The 16,638-nt window shown below is 42.0% G+C and overlaps 2 protein-coding genes across 2 annotated transcripts; one reads left to right on the top strand and one right to left on the bottom strand.

Moving 5' to 3' along the window:
- Positions 1 to 16: 16 nt before the first annotated feature.
- LOC137913612 (RING finger protein 215-like) lies at positions 17 to 4,382 on the bottom strand. The gene is made up of 10 exons (XM_068757255.1): positions 4,105 to 4,382; positions 3,129 to 3,281; positions 2,958 to 3,029; positions 2,767 to 2,852; positions 2,560 to 2,614; positions 2,355 to 2,459; positions 1,100 to 1,216; positions 693 to 836; positions 498 to 600; positions 17 to 39 (listed from the first exon to the last, which is right to left on the bottom strand). Exons 1-10 carry the CDS (start codon positions 4,330 to 4,332, stop codon positions 17 to 19), a joined length of 1,086 nt encoding a protein of 361 aa, XP_068613356.1. The 5' UTR covers positions 4,333 to 4,382.
- A 576-nt stretch (positions 4,383 to 4,958) lies between these two features.
- Positions 4,959 to 15,931, top strand: LOC137913610 (SEC14-like protein 2). The gene is made up of 13 exons (XM_068757252.1): positions 4,959 to 5,025; positions 7,560 to 7,665; positions 9,221 to 9,264; positions 10,067 to 10,129; positions 10,265 to 10,453; positions 10,988 to 11,083; positions 11,177 to 11,237; positions 11,389 to 11,472; positions 11,915 to 12,021; positions 12,912 to 13,051; positions 14,736 to 14,905; positions 15,035 to 15,207; positions 15,382 to 15,931. The coding sequence occupies exons 1-12, from the start codon at positions 4,972 to 4,974 to the stop codon at positions 15,169 to 15,171; spliced, it is 1,251 nt and encodes a 416-aa protein (XP_068613353.1). The 5' UTR covers positions 4,959 to 4,971; the 3' UTR covers positions 15,172 to 15,207; positions 15,382 to 15,931.
- Positions 15,932 to 16,638: the final 707 nt, after the last annotated feature.

The following is a 16,638-nucleotide window of genomic DNA, read 5'->3' as shown; positions in this document are numbered from 1 at the left end:
GAGGAGGAGGCAGCTGTTAGCTGTCTTTGCACATGTTGCCTGGAGAGAGAGAAAACATTTATATTTGATTTTTATCATATATATATATATGCAACATTAGGGTATTCAGTTCATGGGCAATACAGTCTAACAGCTGTCTGCAAGTCATTTTGTTTTTTTATTACTACATTTAAACAGTCGTTGAATCATTCTGCTTCCAATTGTATCTTTTTTATTTGCGAAAATGCATAAAATTGCTTAATTGAAACGGAATTCTCAGTAGTTGAGGTTTCTAGCTGCATGGAAATTTACTAAATGAATTAAGGTATAAAACATAAACTACGGGGGGAGCTTAAATACAAAACTCCCGGCATTAAAACCAAACTAAGGAGGAAGCGAACACGACTTGAACATGGGGAACACTGACATCACTTCCTCGCCGTGTAGAGTAACCCGATTACTTTGACTCAGTCGTGGTCATGAGCGAACCACCAACAGACGGGGTCGCGTGAACTCACTCAGGATGCTGCGTTTGCACAGAGGACAGGTGTGCTGCAGCAGCAGCCAGGGATCGATGCATTCTCTGTGGTACTCGTGAAGACACGGCAGCACCCGCAGACACTGAGGCACAAACAGCACAAGACAACGGTTTGGACCAAATCGCTGCCCCGGGAGCTGCTTTAGAGACGTCAGCAGGAAGAGCGCTGGCTGACTTGGTTGTTGTTGAACGGCTCCAGACAGACGGCGCAGTCGTCCGTCTCTCCTGACTGGCGTGGGTCGCGCCACAGTTTGGGCTGACGGTATCTTTTTGTCTTCAACGACGACATTCTCTTCAGAACCGCCTGTTTGGAATGGAGCTGAGGAATACATTTTACTGAGCATGTAATTCATAACAGAAATCTGAAATTGCAAAGCAAGTAGGAGAAAGTGTCGTTAAAAGTACAACATGAAATAAAGTTAAAGCAGTAAGTACAAAACGGAAATGCGTTGCACAAGTACCAACATTTGTACTTAAGTACACTTAAGCTTACATTCAGCCGCTGTTTATTGTCATACTTGTCAGCTGATAAAGAAAAAACTTGCATCACGCCATGTTTCTCGACACCAGAGTTTACTCTACCTCCAAGTCGTCATTCAGCTGCTGGTCCTGGTACTGCCAGCGAGCCTGAACAATGACGCCGGTGCTGAGGATCAGCGCCACGAGGAGGACGGTGTCCCACAGCTGCTGCAGGTACTTCTAGACACACAGGGAACGTCCACATCACTCTACGCAGCTGATCACTTCATCAGTCTACATGAAAGTTAAACCATGCTTCCCTTTGTAGAGACGAGTAGAACATTCACTCGAGCAGCAAATTAAGAGCTTCACTTCAAAATGTAGTTCGATTTCGGTTCAAACTTTTTATTTCGTTTCTATTACTTTACTGAGTGGTAGATTGCTGGAGACATTAGACCTTAAAATAAAATAGATACCACTATTACTAATAATAACTAGAAAAGCACTCAGAGAGCGCAGACCTCTGCCAAGCAGCTCATTCCCCTTAGATTAGATTTACACCGTCCACATGGTGATCTGGATTATCACCAAAAGGTTCTAAATTGTTCTTGGTATCTTTATACAATAACCACGAAAAGTAAAAGTGAATCAGAGTTTATGTGTATTTTTAACTGATTTTTGAATCCATAAATGGAGTTTTCAATGTGAAAATTAAATATTTTTTACTGACTCCAATCTGGATCGGCTCTGGATGAAATTTGGTGGTAGGATAGAGCCCCCCCCCACCCTACATGACTGTGTCAAATTCCATAAACATCGGTGCATAATCAACCGAGATATTGAGGAACACATTTTGAAGCTCCATTGACTGCAATGTTACAAAACATTTCAAAGTGATCCAGAATCATCTGTTCCTGGTAAGATTCCCAACATTTCCTAAAAATGTCATCGCGCTCCGTCAGAACCTTTTTAGTTACCTTGCTAACAGACGGACGGACAGACAAACCCCCGCCTCGACAAAAAGTCGTTGGATAGAAAAACATTGTTTGAAGCATATCAAAGTCACACGGAAATAAAACTGCGGCATTTTTTAGCTGAATTCCATTAGTGCAGCACAATTTTCTTATGACAACCCTCCCCACCCCACTTAAAACTGTTACTCTGAGGGAATGAGAGTTTTCCTTTAGGTTGTGATTTTCCTGTTTGTAGAAATCTTATGATAATGAATCTGTCTTTATGCAGCTTTTTTTCCAGAAAGAAATTATTACGTGTAAACAGATTGATATCACACAAAAAAACTTCCCTATCGCTTTATAAAAGCCGTGTAAAAACACACGAACAGGGACCGTGTTATCAGGTGTTTGTGCGGCTTCCGTACCTGGACCTGAGAATTGGTCTCCCCCGTGCAGATGACCCCCTGCCACTCTCCGAAGCGACCTCCTCTAGATCGCCCACAGCTGGACCACAGTGTGAGTGTGGCTCCCTGCCCGAACACACAGCAGCTCAGTCATCTGTTCACTCACCACTGCAGAGTGCTAACAAGTGAGAAACACAACGTCAGCCGATAGAATGAAGGAGCTCACCAGGTTGTCCTGCAGAATCGCCCTGTAAGTGATTTTTGCCGTGGCTCGAAGGCCCCTTCAGAGAGAGAGAGACACTCAGTGCAAAGACACCTTCCATCACTGCGCAGACATACACGATCCTGAAACGTGAATGACTAGCATGAGGTAGAAATGCTATAAAATATAGTAAAGTAAACTTTGCATATTTGCGGCTTTGATGTTCTCTACCGAAGCAGAGCTCCAATCAACTTGGTGACATTTTCAGATGTCTGGATCACAATGATGGGCTTGGACAGCACCTGAGACAGATCCGTCTATGACAGAAAGTGGAGGATTTTTTTAGGTAACAGACATAACAAAAGGTGATCATTTACAATTTATCAAGGTTCACATTGGAGATAACATTTTTGCAGATTTACCTCACTGACTGTGTTTTGGTTGAGAGCCAGAATGATCAGCGCAGATGCTCCGAGGACCAATGCTCGCCTCATCTTGAACAAAAGGGGAAGCATGCTTTGAGTCAAAGCCTGTCTGAACAGAATTCTATTTAAAATTCAGTATATGTATTCAGAGAAAAGTAAACTTCTTACTTTATCGACCACTGCATCAGCAAAGGACTCCTGGTTTCCGGTGGAGGCTTTGCTGTCATCCATCTCCACGGGCACCACCCCAATCCACAGCCTCTTCTCTTTGGCATCATCTTTGGCTTTTCCTTTGCTTATATGCGTTTCCTCGCCCTGAACCTGAGGGCAGAAAGCAGATCAAACACTGGACAGCAGCTTTTAAAATTGTAAAATTAAACTTAATCCCATTAGAAATGAATTGTCTAGCTGTAGGAGGGTGTTAGCATACAGGAATGTGAAATCTTTCCCCAAAGTGGAAAAAGGGCTACTCAGCAGGGACAGATAAACATCACTTGAGACATAATTGTTCCTTTATTTTCCCACCATATTTGTAACTTTCATTCGTCTTCTTGAAGGCAAGATGACCCTAATTATCTCGTCTTCAGCCGACATAAGGGTTAGTTATGCTGGAGCCTATCCCAGCTGGCTACGGGTGAGAGGCGGGGTACACCCTGGATGAGAAGCCAGCTCATCAAAGGGTGTCACAAACAACCACTCCAGTTCCAGAGGAAACTGGAGAACCCGGAGAAAAACAACTCCCCACAGACAGGATGTACCCCGTCTTTCGCCTGAAGCCGGCTGAGATAGGCTCCAGCAGACCCACAATCTGCAAGGAGGATAAACGGCTGTAGATGAGACGATTGTGTTCGTCTCGTCTACAAGAAAATGGATGGAAAACATAAAATGCTGCCATTATTGTTATTAAATAAATCACCATAATTCATACATATCTTATAGCTCACCTCCCACTGTAAATCTTTTTCATATTATGCCATGGAGGTCTGCACTGACAGTTATGTTTTAATAATTGCTAAATTGTATTTAAATACTATTTTCCAGAGAAAACAGATAAGTTATTGTTGGGAATATTTCGTTAATGATCCAGGACATCAAACATGTAACTTTCACTATAAATGAGCAACGAACCGTCTACCCTACTCACCAGGACCAGGTCCCCCTCCAGCTGTTCTTGGTCCTCGTATCTCCGGCTGCTCTTCCCGGACTCCACCACCTCCCCCTGGAGCAGAGAGCTGACACCCGACCGCTGCTCCAGGAAAACCTCCACCAGAGCGACCTGCTCGGCATCGACCGGCGGCAGCCACGGCCACCGCAGCAGGACGAGGGGTAGCGTCACCCAGACAAAGTACCAGCAGCGAGCAGCGGGAGTCATCGCGCGAACAACACCAGGACGATCGACGGCTGAAACTGTTCCAAACACACAAACCCAACAACCATTGTTTGGGGAACGTGCTAACGTTTTAGCTCGCCGGTCAGCTGGACCTTCCGACGTAAACAACATCCGGCAACTTCCGTCCCCAACCGGAAGAGGAGAGATAGTTTTTCTAAAGGACAATTATTGTAGATAAAACCAAGTACAGTAAACACAGTAACAAGTTTTTAATATTCAATTTAGGGTAAAATCATTTCTCATTTCCTTAACTTTTGATATAATTTCTGTTTTTTTATTGCTTTTCTTTTTTTTTTTTTTTTTACTGCTGAGTCAACACAACCAAAGAATAATATGGTAACATAAGATAAGTATTAGGTATAAATTTATTTCCATTAATATTGGTGAAAGCGAGTGATTTCTCCGTGAATCTCGTCGTTTTCGTTGCGGGTAGTCCTCTTGTATCGTATCTTTGGTCGCGCGAACAGGTCGGACTGGAGCTCCAGTGGGCGGCGTGACGTCACGTTCACGCTCTTTCCCCATTTAACCCCGTTACACCTGCAACTCGTCCTTTCAGCAGGAGGCGGCTGACAGAGAGGCTGAGAGGACACCGGAGCGGTAACATCACGGAGAGGTGCAGACATGAGCGGAGGAGTCGGAGACCTCAGTCCTAAACAGGCTGAGGCACTGGAGCAGGTAAGTTTAGCAGCAGAAAGATGATGATGATGATGATGATGATGATAATAATAAGCTTTCTGTAATAGTACTCTGCTCTGCGCTTTAGCATCCCCCTGATTATATTGTAAACACATGGTGTCTGGTATCACTTCAAATAATCTAAATATTGCTGACAATGAATGGCTTTTAAATATTTAAACTAAAATGTACACATTAGTTTTCAGACTAGCCATAATTAATATAAACTTTATTGTTTTGCCACTTTATGAAAAAATCAGACTGTTTTAGGGATGCAACTGACCCTTTCCTTCAATCAGTGATGGGCTGTCAGGCCCTGCAAGGCCTTCTCTGCTTGCCTAAATATAAATATCTGAATCACAGACTGATGTTATATTTTGTCCCTGAATACTTATATAATTCCAAAGGGTCTGTCTGCTTCCTTTCATAGCTTTTCTGATGGTTGTGCTGCTTCCAGTCATGTATTTTCATATTAAAGCCTCCAATCACATTTCAGCACTCATTTGTTGCCAGGCAGGGTCAAAGTCAAACAAGTCTGCCTGGAGGCCTTTACAAGCCGTTCTTGCAGGCACTCTAACACAACATGAATGTTGATGAAACTGAAGCTCACTCATCGAACTTGTTTCGTTGTTGTACGGTATTTGTACTGTGATGACAATGACAAAAGCAATCCATTCCATTCCATTCTGAATCTGCCAGCGGCATCTCAATCGTGTGACACCAACAATCTGATGAGATTGGGCATTCTCAGGCAGGTATGGCCGTGAGCTGGTTCTGCCTGCCGCTGAGTACTGTGCCCCAGTCTGGAGTCGTAGCCCCCCATGACCAAAAGCTGGACGCCGCTCTCAACAGCGTGGACTGTCTCCAGATGCCTACGTGCCACTCCAACCAACCAACTGCCAGTCCTTGCTGGAATCGCCTCCGCAGAGATCAGGCGAGACGCAGCCACACTAGCTCTCGCTCAGAAGGCACAGTTGAGCGAATCCCACCCCCTCCACAAGGTTGTCAAGGAGACAACACAACGTACTCACCTCAAGTTCCGTTGCCCTTTTGCCACACAGGCGCAGGAACTGCTCCGCACAACACCTGCTGACACATGCAAGGAATGCTGGGTAATGACCAGATGGAGGGACCAGTGGAAGGCAGTAGAACCATTCAGGCTCCGCCGCTACATTGAGGATCCAACAGATGTTCCTGGCCAGGACCTGCCCCGCAAGGAGACTAATACCCTCAACCGCCTGAGGACAGGAGTTGGATGCTTTGGTGCAGCACAGCAGAAGTGGGGTCTTGCACACAGCTCCCGCGTCTGGACGATTTTGAGTTTTGTTTTTTGAGCGAGAGAGAAGCCGATACGAGGAACTCTACGAGGCGCTCCTCGCGCACCAAGAGGTCAAACGCAAGATGCGTGCGTGCACTATCGCCAACTCCATGGCAGGATTCGGGACCATATTATTTGCCAGACACAGACCAGATTTCAAGACCACGAAAAAACGGATCTTTGTCACCCGCCTTGACCCCCAGAAGTTTCGGGAATACAAGAAAATGTTCCAGCATGCAGCCTTCTTCGGTTCAACACAGAGCCACGGAGCACTTTTTGATCTGTCTCGGCTAAAAACAGAACTGAAGCGCACAAAGAATCTGTACGACAGAGTAATTTAACTGTAAGAGAGGAGGATGGATTTTGGCTTCAAATAATCCGCATTTTTAGCAAGTAAAATTTTGCTATTTTCCTAAATAATATTGCAAGATTATGAGGTTATTATTGATATTTTTCATGTGTGTCGCGGTTGTAGCTGCAGTAGAAGGAGACTTGTTCACCCTTGGTTTGTTTATAACCATAAAAATGGTTATTGAGGGGTTGATTGATTCAGACGGCGCACTACTGAAGGCCTAGATATGAAATGCACGATCCGCAACTGCCTTCAATCAATAATGATGTTATTAATCTTCTAACCAAACAGGTTTCTCTAAAAAATGTCAGAATTAATTGAAAATCGTTCTACAATGAGCCATTATTGAACTTTGTTATTGAGTACGTTTCAATAATGGGATTCTGAGTGGCGAGTTCAACGCACAATCCAAATGATCTCTTCAATACGTAATGACTGTTGTGCCACATTTCAAACTTCAAAGTTGAATAGTGTTCATATTGGCTGAAAGCAAATGATCTTTTTTGTTGTAGTGTAAATAAACAAATGAAACCAGAGTTGTTGTTTTTGACCTGGAAAGCTGAGCTTTGCCACCCTTTTATAATCTCTTGAATATGCTGCTTGCTTTAAGACATTTAAAGTGTGCAAATTAGTCAGCATGTCACAAGTTTTCATGTCACAACAGGGCTAGGAAATGGAATAAAAAAATCTGAAATGGCTCAGTGAAACCTTACATCTGTAAACAAAGAAATGTACTGTATTCACCCCCCCCCCACCCCCCTTTTATTTTTATTTTTTTACCTCCAGGGCATGAAATTTAACTGTTAAGACTTTGCATAAGCATCTTGGTCTCATCTTTTCTTTTCTTTACTCCTTACTCTGTAGTTTCGCGAGAGGATGCAGGACACTCTTACGGCACTTCTTGCAGAGCACAACATTCCTACTCCACTTCCTGAAGAGTACGACTTTATGCTGTTAATATGGCTCAGAGGTGAGCAATAAATCACATGGGACATGTAATTCTTTTCAACCTCAGTTTGCTTTCACTGCAAAACATTTCTCATCATCCTTCTGTATAGCTGCAAATTATTTGCATCCATCCAACCATTTTCTTGTAGCTGAGATGATAGCAATGAGTCTCGTCTACAGCCGCTTTATCTACCTTGCGGTTTACGGGTCTGCTGGAGCGTATCTCAGCTGGCTATGGGCGAAAGGTGATGTACACTCCAGATGCTCAGCGCCAACAACACAACAAACAAAAACACACACCTATGGACAATTTATAGTGACCAATTCAGAGAATACCCACACAGACACGGGAAGAACATACAAATTCTGCACAGAAAGGAATCAAACCTTTTTGCCTACAGCCGTATTTGTAGATAAATCCTTGTGGTGCCGTTGAGGAAGCTGCACTTTATTACATAGAGATGTGCTACAACTCATCCAAACACACCTATGTGCCGAGTTTAAGAAATATGCTCACATGATTTTCATGCCAGAACATGATACTTAAGCCATATGTGAAAAACCAGGCCTGCTATTCAGCAATGGGAAGACAATTTTTTAAAACCTTTTTTTTGTTTTTGTTAAAATTCCATTAAATATCCACACTTTGCACCATGTGAACCATAATTCAGGTATTGTATTTTAGAAAGTGTGCTTTTAAAAGTTCTTTAAACGTCCTAGATCCATTTGAGTGGATGCATCCCTGGTTGGAGTTATATGTTCAGATGCTCATGGAAAGGGAAGCAGTGTCTTGTGGATCCCTTGTGCTGATTAGAGCACCAGTCTGGCACTCTGTGTATCGGACTAATCCTGTGTAATTGCATTAATGGCACACTGAGATGGACGACGGCCTTTCTGCCAGGAGACACTTTGATGCTGTGTTTCTGGACCTTTCCATGCAAGTTCCCAAAAAAGTCCTTTCATAACAAGAATTGAAAGCAGCACTGAAAGCGTATTGTATCTTTAATAAAGTGTTACTAAATAACCATAGCAATTATTATTCAGCTCCAAAACCTGGACAAAGAGAGTCTGTTTAGCCAGTGTAAGCTCTGAATGCTTCAAGGTCACTCAGATTCAATTGCCTTGAATAACTTAAGTCGGGTCTAATTAATGGAATGAAAACAAATGACCTGACATGGAACAGAGTGAACCCTCATGATTGGTCTCATGATGGAGCCATTGAATAGAACCAATTGGGATTTGGTTCAAAATAACCATAATGTGGTTCTCTCCAGGTTCTCCGGATTCCTGCCACCTCCAAAAACAAGCATCTTAGGTGAATTGGTCACTTCAAATGTTCTGTAGGTGTGAGTGGTTGTCTCTCTTTTGCCCTGCAATGAGCTGGTGTCTCATCCGGGGTGTACCCGGCCTCTGCCCGCAGCAGGCTAGGCTAGGCTCCAGCAGAACCATTGGCCTGCAACTTCAGATAAGCAGCTGAAGACGAGATGATTATTGCCTTCTTATCTTCAAGAATTTTGTTCATTTTTCTTCTGTAATCATCAGTTCTTCTGACTTTTCTTTCTTTTACTTGTTTTCAGCCAGAAACTTCAATGTTCAGAAGTCTGAGGCCATGTTGAGAACGGTATCGTGCTCAGCTTCACTTCCTTTCTGTTGTTCCTTTCTGTTGCATATTTTTGTAATACAGTACAAATCATATAATGCCCTGAAAGCCAACCACAATGGTTCCTGTTTTTTGGGACAAATCTATGGTGTGTGTGAAAGAGATGCTAGCTCCAGTGCAGACTATTCAGCCCAACAGTTGAGGCCTGGATGACGATTAGACAGCAGCTGTATTGCAAGGGTTCATTGAGGGGTCACATGTCTTCACAGCAGCCTGAGGAGATAAGATAGGTAGTAGTCCTGCTGGCCATGACCCAGAAGGCCAACTTGCCCCATGCACTTCATATTGTAATAAAGTTTCAAATTTTTCAATCCCATTTTCAGGTCAAGGAATTTCTTGTGAATATAAAACATCCATGGGTCTAACGTTCTGAAATTGACTGCAATGTTAAGGAAAATTTCAAACTGATCCAGAATCCAGGATCTCTTCGAGATCATCACCAAAATGTAGTCAACTGTCCCTGGTAACATTCCCAACATTTCCTGAAAGTTGTATTAAGATCCGTCCAGAACCTTTTGAGTCATCTTGCTCATGGACAGACAGACGATGGGACAGTCAGACGGACACACGCACGCTGGTGATTAAAATAAAAACTGACCCCCTTCTTGTTGACAGGACATGGTTTACATCATCCCCTGTTTTACATTTTAAGATACTTTAATTATTAAAGTGAGTTTAGCCACAGTATGTCAAAAAGTTAATCTAAGGATTCTTACTATATGTCAATATTTATACATTAACATGAATCTATATTTTCTTTCAGCATTTGGAGTTCAGGAAACAGATGAAAGTAGACACATTAGTCTCAGAGTGGCGTCCACCTGAGGTAAAAAAAATCTTGCTTGAAATAAATATGAAAAAAGCTGCTATTCTCAGTTTGCCATTTTTACTTCACTTTGGATTTGAAGGGCAGCCACGGTCATGTATACTGCAAAAACATCAAAAGGACTGCTGTTCACAGGTGATAGAGAAGTATCTGTGTGGAGGGATGTGTGGTTATGACCGCGAGGGTAGTCCCATCTGGTACGACATCATCGGACCCTTGGATCCCAAAGGCCTCTTACTGTCCGCCTCCAAGCAAGACTTAGTCAAGTCAAAGATCAGAGACTGTGAGGTCCTGCAGAAGGAGTGTGTCCTGCAGTCACAGAAGGTAAGAGCAGAGAAGGTGATAGGGTTATTTGCATATTTTCAATTGTTTAAGGTAACCGGAAGGTTTATCAAATGGGCTAGGAAAAAATACATTTTAAAAGAATGAGCTCACAAATGATTACTTTTTATACTTTATTTTTTCTTGTGAAATACTGTATTGTTTTACTTCTTGCTTATAAGAATTACTCAAATGAAACAGTCGAACAAGCTAATTCCACTCATTGATGGACGTTTTAATCGACTCTCCTCAGGTCGGATGAGCACATATACAGTGTATATATATATATATATATATTCTACTTCTACTGAAAAAGCAAGTCCTAAGATCTCGATGTCATATGAATCTATCACTCTAAAACTGTTTTACAAAGTGATTAATATTTGGTGAACAATTTGCCATTGAGGAACATTCTGGAGTTAACTTTGTGGACCTGAGGAACCAAGAATGAGTCATCAACCTCTCAAATGGCCAGCCTGCTCCATCATATTATTAATTTAACAGATTATTTTTCTTTCCGTCACTTCTTACTACCAGCTGGGGAGAAATGTGGAGTCAGTCACCATGATCTATGATGTTGAAGGTCTGGGTCTGAAGCATTTATGGAAGCCTGCTATGGAAACATATGGAGAGGTACTGAGACATACGTACTGTACATACTGTACAGTGCAAACAAAGACGAGTAGACTGGTCGACATGTTGAAGTAACATTATGTTTGTCTCCAGATCCTCCAGATGTTTGAGGACCACTATCCAGGACGCATGAAAAGACTGTTTGTCATTAAAGGTGAATTTCCTCCTTTACTTTCATGTAAATTCATGTTGATTCAGACACTTCATTGAACAATTCCACCTGATCTCCTGTAGTCACCGTTGCTTGTTTGAATCATCACTGTACCCTGATTTTGAATAATCAGAGTTTTGACTTTCTCCTGCAGCTCCCAAACTCTATTCTGTGGCCTACAACCTAGTCAAACACTTCCTGTGTGAGAACACAAGACAAAAGATCCACATCCTCGGAGGTGAGAGGCCACACATCACCTCAATTAACACCACCAAGGAGGTGGAGTTATCAATTTGATTGGTTTGTCTCACCATTAGCAGGACACGAAAGTGTTTCATGGACTTTGTACTTGGTAGAATGGTTGAATGAAGAATAAAACAGGATGACGATGTTGATCCATGAGGTCTTTTCTTTTTCTTTATGACTACCTGAATTTAGCCACTTTGATGGTACATAGGTAATGTAGTATGTCATGTAATTGAATAATTTAGATAAGCTTTCCATTTGGTTAAGTGGGACCTTTGGAACTTGTTGACGTGTATGTATCTTAGTGTATGAGTGAGTGCCCTGCTAGTTTGAGATTTCACTCAAAAACACATTCACTCCAGTCAAAGCATCTTGATTTCCACCTTCTTTCCTTCTTTCTCACGAAATGAGTTTCTGTTTCCGTGGTTTGACAGCTAACTGGCAGGAGGTCTTACTGAAGCACATTGATGCTGAGCAACTACCGGCGATGTACGGGGGTAAGCGGACTGATCCTGATGGAGATCCTCGCTGTCGAACCATGGTGAGTCGGCCGGTCGGCAGCCAAAACGCAGACCAATAGAGGCTGTGGTTCAGTGCTAAACTAGGCTGATGTTGAGTTGGGACAGACTGTTCTCTGTTGCGGATGACTAATTCACAATAGTGTTCACTTTGATTTATTGAACCATAGTGATCTTGTAATGATTGAAAACAGTAAATAAAATAAAATATAAAAATATTGTCTTTACATTTTTAAAGTCTACCTGAATTCTGTTAAATACCAGTTTCATAATCATTTGCGTCTTTTCAAAATCTCACACATAATTATAATTATAATGTGTAGTTGTCATCTATCCTTTGGATCTCCCTTCAACCGTAGATCTTTCTACGGTTGTATCAGAATAAAAAGTGGGAACAATGTAGATAGTAGCATTCTACGGTGGAGCAGGAAGAAGCAGGCTGTATGCACACCATTAAAATAGAAGTATCATTTGACTCGACTGACAGGTCTCTTGAAGGTATGTCAGTGCAGGTGCAGAATGCATGCTTGTTTTGCTGCCAGCATCTTTTCTTTTTGTCATTGCTGTTGATTTTCACAGGTGTGGCATCAGATGACTTTCATTTTCTGAAACAGGTCTTTCCGCAATTCATTCTTGCTGGAACTGACAAGTCCAAAAATGTGCATTGTGGTATATGTTGATTGGCATGAGCTCGATTAGCTGCCCATCCCACTCAGGATTTTTTTTTTTTTCTTGTCTGTGATTGGTTTTTATTTTTATGATATGTAATAAATAAATGATGTAATATTACAAGAATTCAGTAGTGTCACAGTAAGTCATGGCTTTTCCCTCATTTCTTCATTTCTCCTGACTCCAGGCTCTCAATATTTCATATTTTTGTTATCCTAATCATCATGTATGATCTTGGCTGCAGATCAACCATGTTGGACCAATTCCCCCATCCTACTATGTGCGGGACCATGTTAAGGTGGACTACGAGCGGTGCACGATCGTCAAACGAGGTTCTTCCCAGCAGTTTGACTATGAGATTCTGTTCCCGGGCTGCGTTCTAAGGTCAGGCTTAAGAGGAAGTGGAAGTTTTCAAGACACTTGTCAAGCAAACATTCACCAGCTCCAACTTCCAACAAAGGGATTAGATTTTTGGGGGGGGTTTACATCAATGTTAGTTGAATATCTGCAATAAATAATTTTCAGATGTAACCTTGGAAAGCTAAATTAAAATTAAAATAAATAGTCAGTTATACCATACTAAGAGTATTAAAAAACAGAATAGTGCACAGTGAAAATAATTACAGCTCTGTCGACAAAATATTTTTCATCCTATACAGCAGGGGTGGGCAAACCTTTTGACTCGTGGGCCATAATGGGTTCTAAAATTGGACAGAAGGGAAAAACTAGGAGCAGATGGATGGAGTGTTTTGGTGACCCACCCCATAGGAATATATATATATATATATCATGGGATCTGTAGAAAACATGTGCTTTAGTTTTGTAGGGTTTTACCAAACCCTCGTCCGGTTCTTTGTTCTCCTTCGTGGGCGCGTAGTCAATGAGGAGGACGTGGGTAAAGATTAAAATATTTATATAACAAACCGATCAGTACAAATTGGTTTAGATTATCAGCGCTGAGGTCCGATCATGTTCCTTGTGTGCGTCTCAAGTCCGAACAAAGGGCCGCCCTCTGTTTCCGTGTGTACATATCCATGGGCCCATCCCCTGAGCGGGTGGGGCCCGCCCCAGCCAATCTTACCCCCTGTTATTCAGCGTCATTATGTGTCGTCACCAATGAGACGTTCAAGTGTTATCAGTGATAATAATACTGTTGTGATGTCGGCGTGGAATCACGTCGTGGAATCCCATCTGATACGGGAATTCCCTACAGTTTGGTTGTGGAGATTCTCAGGATGGATCTGAGGTGTTGGTCTGTGGCTGGCTTTGCAGTTAGCCTCCCGTGTTTTCGTTGACTGCTTGCTAGCATTGTTAGCATGCAGAGTTCTGGCTGATAATATATTCTTTGATAGTCTCTTGGCGTATCAGGCGTACAGTAGTTGATCGGTGTCCGGTGAAAAATTATTTAGTTGCCCACTCGACATTCTCTGTCCACTTTCCTTGTCTTAGGTCAACTCATCTTTATGGAAGGGCTGCGGGGTCAAAGAGTAAAGTGCAAATGTGGAGTAATACCCCACACCTCAATTAAGGTCAATGTATCTAGATTGTGCCATCTAGTAGGAAAATGTGAGAAATGCAGGGAAAATAAAACATTTACAAGGGTTATTAATATAATTTTTTTCAAATTTGGCGGGCCGGATTAAAAAGGCCATTGTTTGCCGATGCCTGCTATACAGTATATATAGTGAGTGACCCAATATTTGGTCACAATGATTTTTATATATATTTTTAATATATACTAATAATTCTTAATTTCAAGTTGAAGTTAGCTAACAATTTTTTATTACACAAAGTATGTGATATGTATGATATAATATTACACTTTTAGATGCATTTAGATTAGTTTGCTGAAAAATAAAGAAAGGAAAAGCAGAGAAGCCGGAGCAGAACAGCGTTTACCTGCCTTTAGCAGAGATGGATGCAGGAAGTCATAGAGAAGAATCTGTATTTCAGATGTTGAACATCAACCTAATTATACACAAAATAATGTTTTCTTTTTGTAATGAATGAAATTCCGGAAAAAAAAATCAAGTGATTTCTCCACATTTTTTTCTCCCCATCTTGGCAGGTGGCAGTTTGCCACTGAGAGTGCAGACATCGGTTTTGGGGTGTTTTTGAAGGATAGAAAGGGTGAAAGGAAGAAGGCGGCTGAAATGCGAGCTGTTGTGCCCAGCCAGCGCTACAATGCCCACCTGGTGCCTGAGGATGGGTCTCTGACCTGTGAGCGACCAGGGGTCTGTGAGTAATCCTCAAACCCTAAACACTCCAACCATGTGTTCATAGGGCTTTATGCTGTTCAGTCAGAAAACGTTAATGTGAGATCAGATCCAGCAGTGCAGAAAATATTCTCTTCTCCTCCTTCCTCAGATGTTCTGAGATTTGATAACACTTACAGCATCTTACAGACCAAAAAAATCAGTTTTACTGTTGAGGTCCTGCTCCCTGAACACCTACAGACCAACCTGCAGACCACTGGGAGGGCTAAAGAACCCTGTGCAAGCTGATGAAAACAACTAAGCATAATCACGAAGATAAAGAGAGTCAGTGTTCCTCTTCTGCTGTATGTTATTAGATCTTTGTCAGGGTTTGCTTTTTGGTTAGTTTATTTTGATCATTTGTCTTCCTGTTATTTCCTTTCATTCTATATACTATGACAAGAATCCCCATGGACCCCACTTACCCCTGTTATGGACTGTTTTCTCTCCTACCCTCAGGCAGAAGATACCGCAGCCTGCCATGCAGAACCACGAGGCTACGTGACAGCTTTCACCCAACCGCCATCAGACTTTTGAACAACTGCAAAATTCTCGGACTCTAACGCCACATAAAATACTCTCACTTTCCGTGCAATATGCTGAGAAGATCTCAGCCACACTGTTTACATGCATATTTCTTTTTGCATATACATCTTGCACAATATATATTTGTACCGTCTCCTCTTCTTCTGACCTGGTTTTTAATTTTTATTCTTTCTTTTGTTTTATCCTTTATAGTGGTTATTTAGCTGTTCCCGTTTTGCTTTTTTGATGCATAAACTGCAGAAAGGAAAAGGTGCATGAGAAAGCATCTCTTCCCATGTGGTCAGTATCTGTAATAAAACATGTTCTGTACCTAAGCAGTGCTCAAATTAACTGGATCACAAGGATGGGCTTGAACAGCACCTGAAACAGATCGTCTATGACAGAAAGTGGATGAATTCTAGGTTACAGATAGGGATGTCCCCCCCACCGAATCATTTGATTTGGAACCGATACAGAGTCCCGATCCGATACTTCTATAATACATAAAAAAAATTAAAGAAGAGTGAAGAAACGGATCCAGGATGTTCCTTATTTTTTATTTTATTTCAACATTTAACTCTTAAACAGGGCACTTCTGTGGCACTCCACCACCTCCCCCTGGAGCAGAGAGCTGACACCCGACCGCTGCTCCAGGAAAACCTCCACCAGAGCGACCTGCTCGGCATCGACCGGCGGCAGCCACGGCCACCGCAGCAGGACGAGCTCGCCAGTCAGCTGGAACCTCCGACGTAAACAACATCCGGCAACTTCCGTCCCCAACCGGAAGAGGAGAGATAATTTTTCTAAAGGACAACTATTGTAGATAAAACCAAATACAGTAAACACAGTAACAAGTTTTTAATATTCAATTTACGGGTAAAATCATTTCTCATTTTCTTTACTTTTTATATAATTTACTGCTGAGTCAACACAACCAAAGGAGAATTTGGTAACATAAGATAAGTATTGTTATTACTTCCTCTTCCGCTTAAACCTGCGCCACCGGTAGCCGATGTGTGGCGCATTAAAAACACCCGCCGCATGTTAACTAAATAATTTAATTTTCAATACAGTGTTAAATACATTGTTTTTACCACCTGTCATAATGTATTTTTTATTCCATTCATATTAATAGAAATGTTGACATCCATTTATTTCCATTGATATTAGTAAAAGCGAGTGATTTCTCCG

Source organism: Brachionichthys hirsutus, unplaced genomic scaffold (genome assembly GCF_040956055.1).
Source record: "Brachionichthys hirsutus isolate HB-005 unplaced genomic scaffold, CSIRO-AGI_Bhir_v1 contig_723, whole genome shotgun sequence".
Lineage (NCBI taxonomy): Eukaryota > Metazoa > Chordata > Actinopteri > Lophiiformes > Brachionichthyidae > Brachionichthys > Brachionichthys hirsutus.
This window is presented reverse-complemented; position numbering and strand designations above follow the sequence as displayed.

What these genes read in the sequence shown, in the direction of transcription:
- LOC137913612 (XM_068757255.1), bottom strand. Translation starts at nt 4,332, where the DNA reads ATGACTCCCGCTGCTCGCTGCTGGTACTTTGTCTGGGTGACGCTACCC. An exon ending in CTGATGCAGTGGTCGATAAA is followed by an intron (nt 3,030 to 3,128) that starts GTAAGAAGTTTA and finishes CTTTTGTTCAAG; the next exon opens with ATGAGGCGAGCATTGGTCCT. An exon ending in AGCTGAATGACGACTTGGAG is followed by an intron (nt 837 to 1,099) that starts GTAGAGTAAACT and finishes TGTATTCCTCAG; the next exon opens with CTCCATTCCAAACAGGCGGT.
- LOC137913610 (XM_068757252.1), top strand. Translation starts at nt 4,972, where the DNA reads ATGAGCGGAGGAGTCGGAGACCTCAGTCCTAAACAGGCTGAGGCACTG. An exon ending in AAGACTGTTTGTCATTAAAG is followed by an intron (nt 11,238 to 11,388) that starts GTGAATTTCCTC and finishes TTTCTCCTGCAG; the next exon opens with CTCCCAAACTCTATTCTGTG. An exon ending in ATCCTCGCTGTCGAACCATG is followed by an intron (nt 12,022 to 12,911) that starts GTGAGTCGGCCG and finishes TCTTGGCTGCAG; the next exon opens with ATCAACCATGTTGGACCAAT.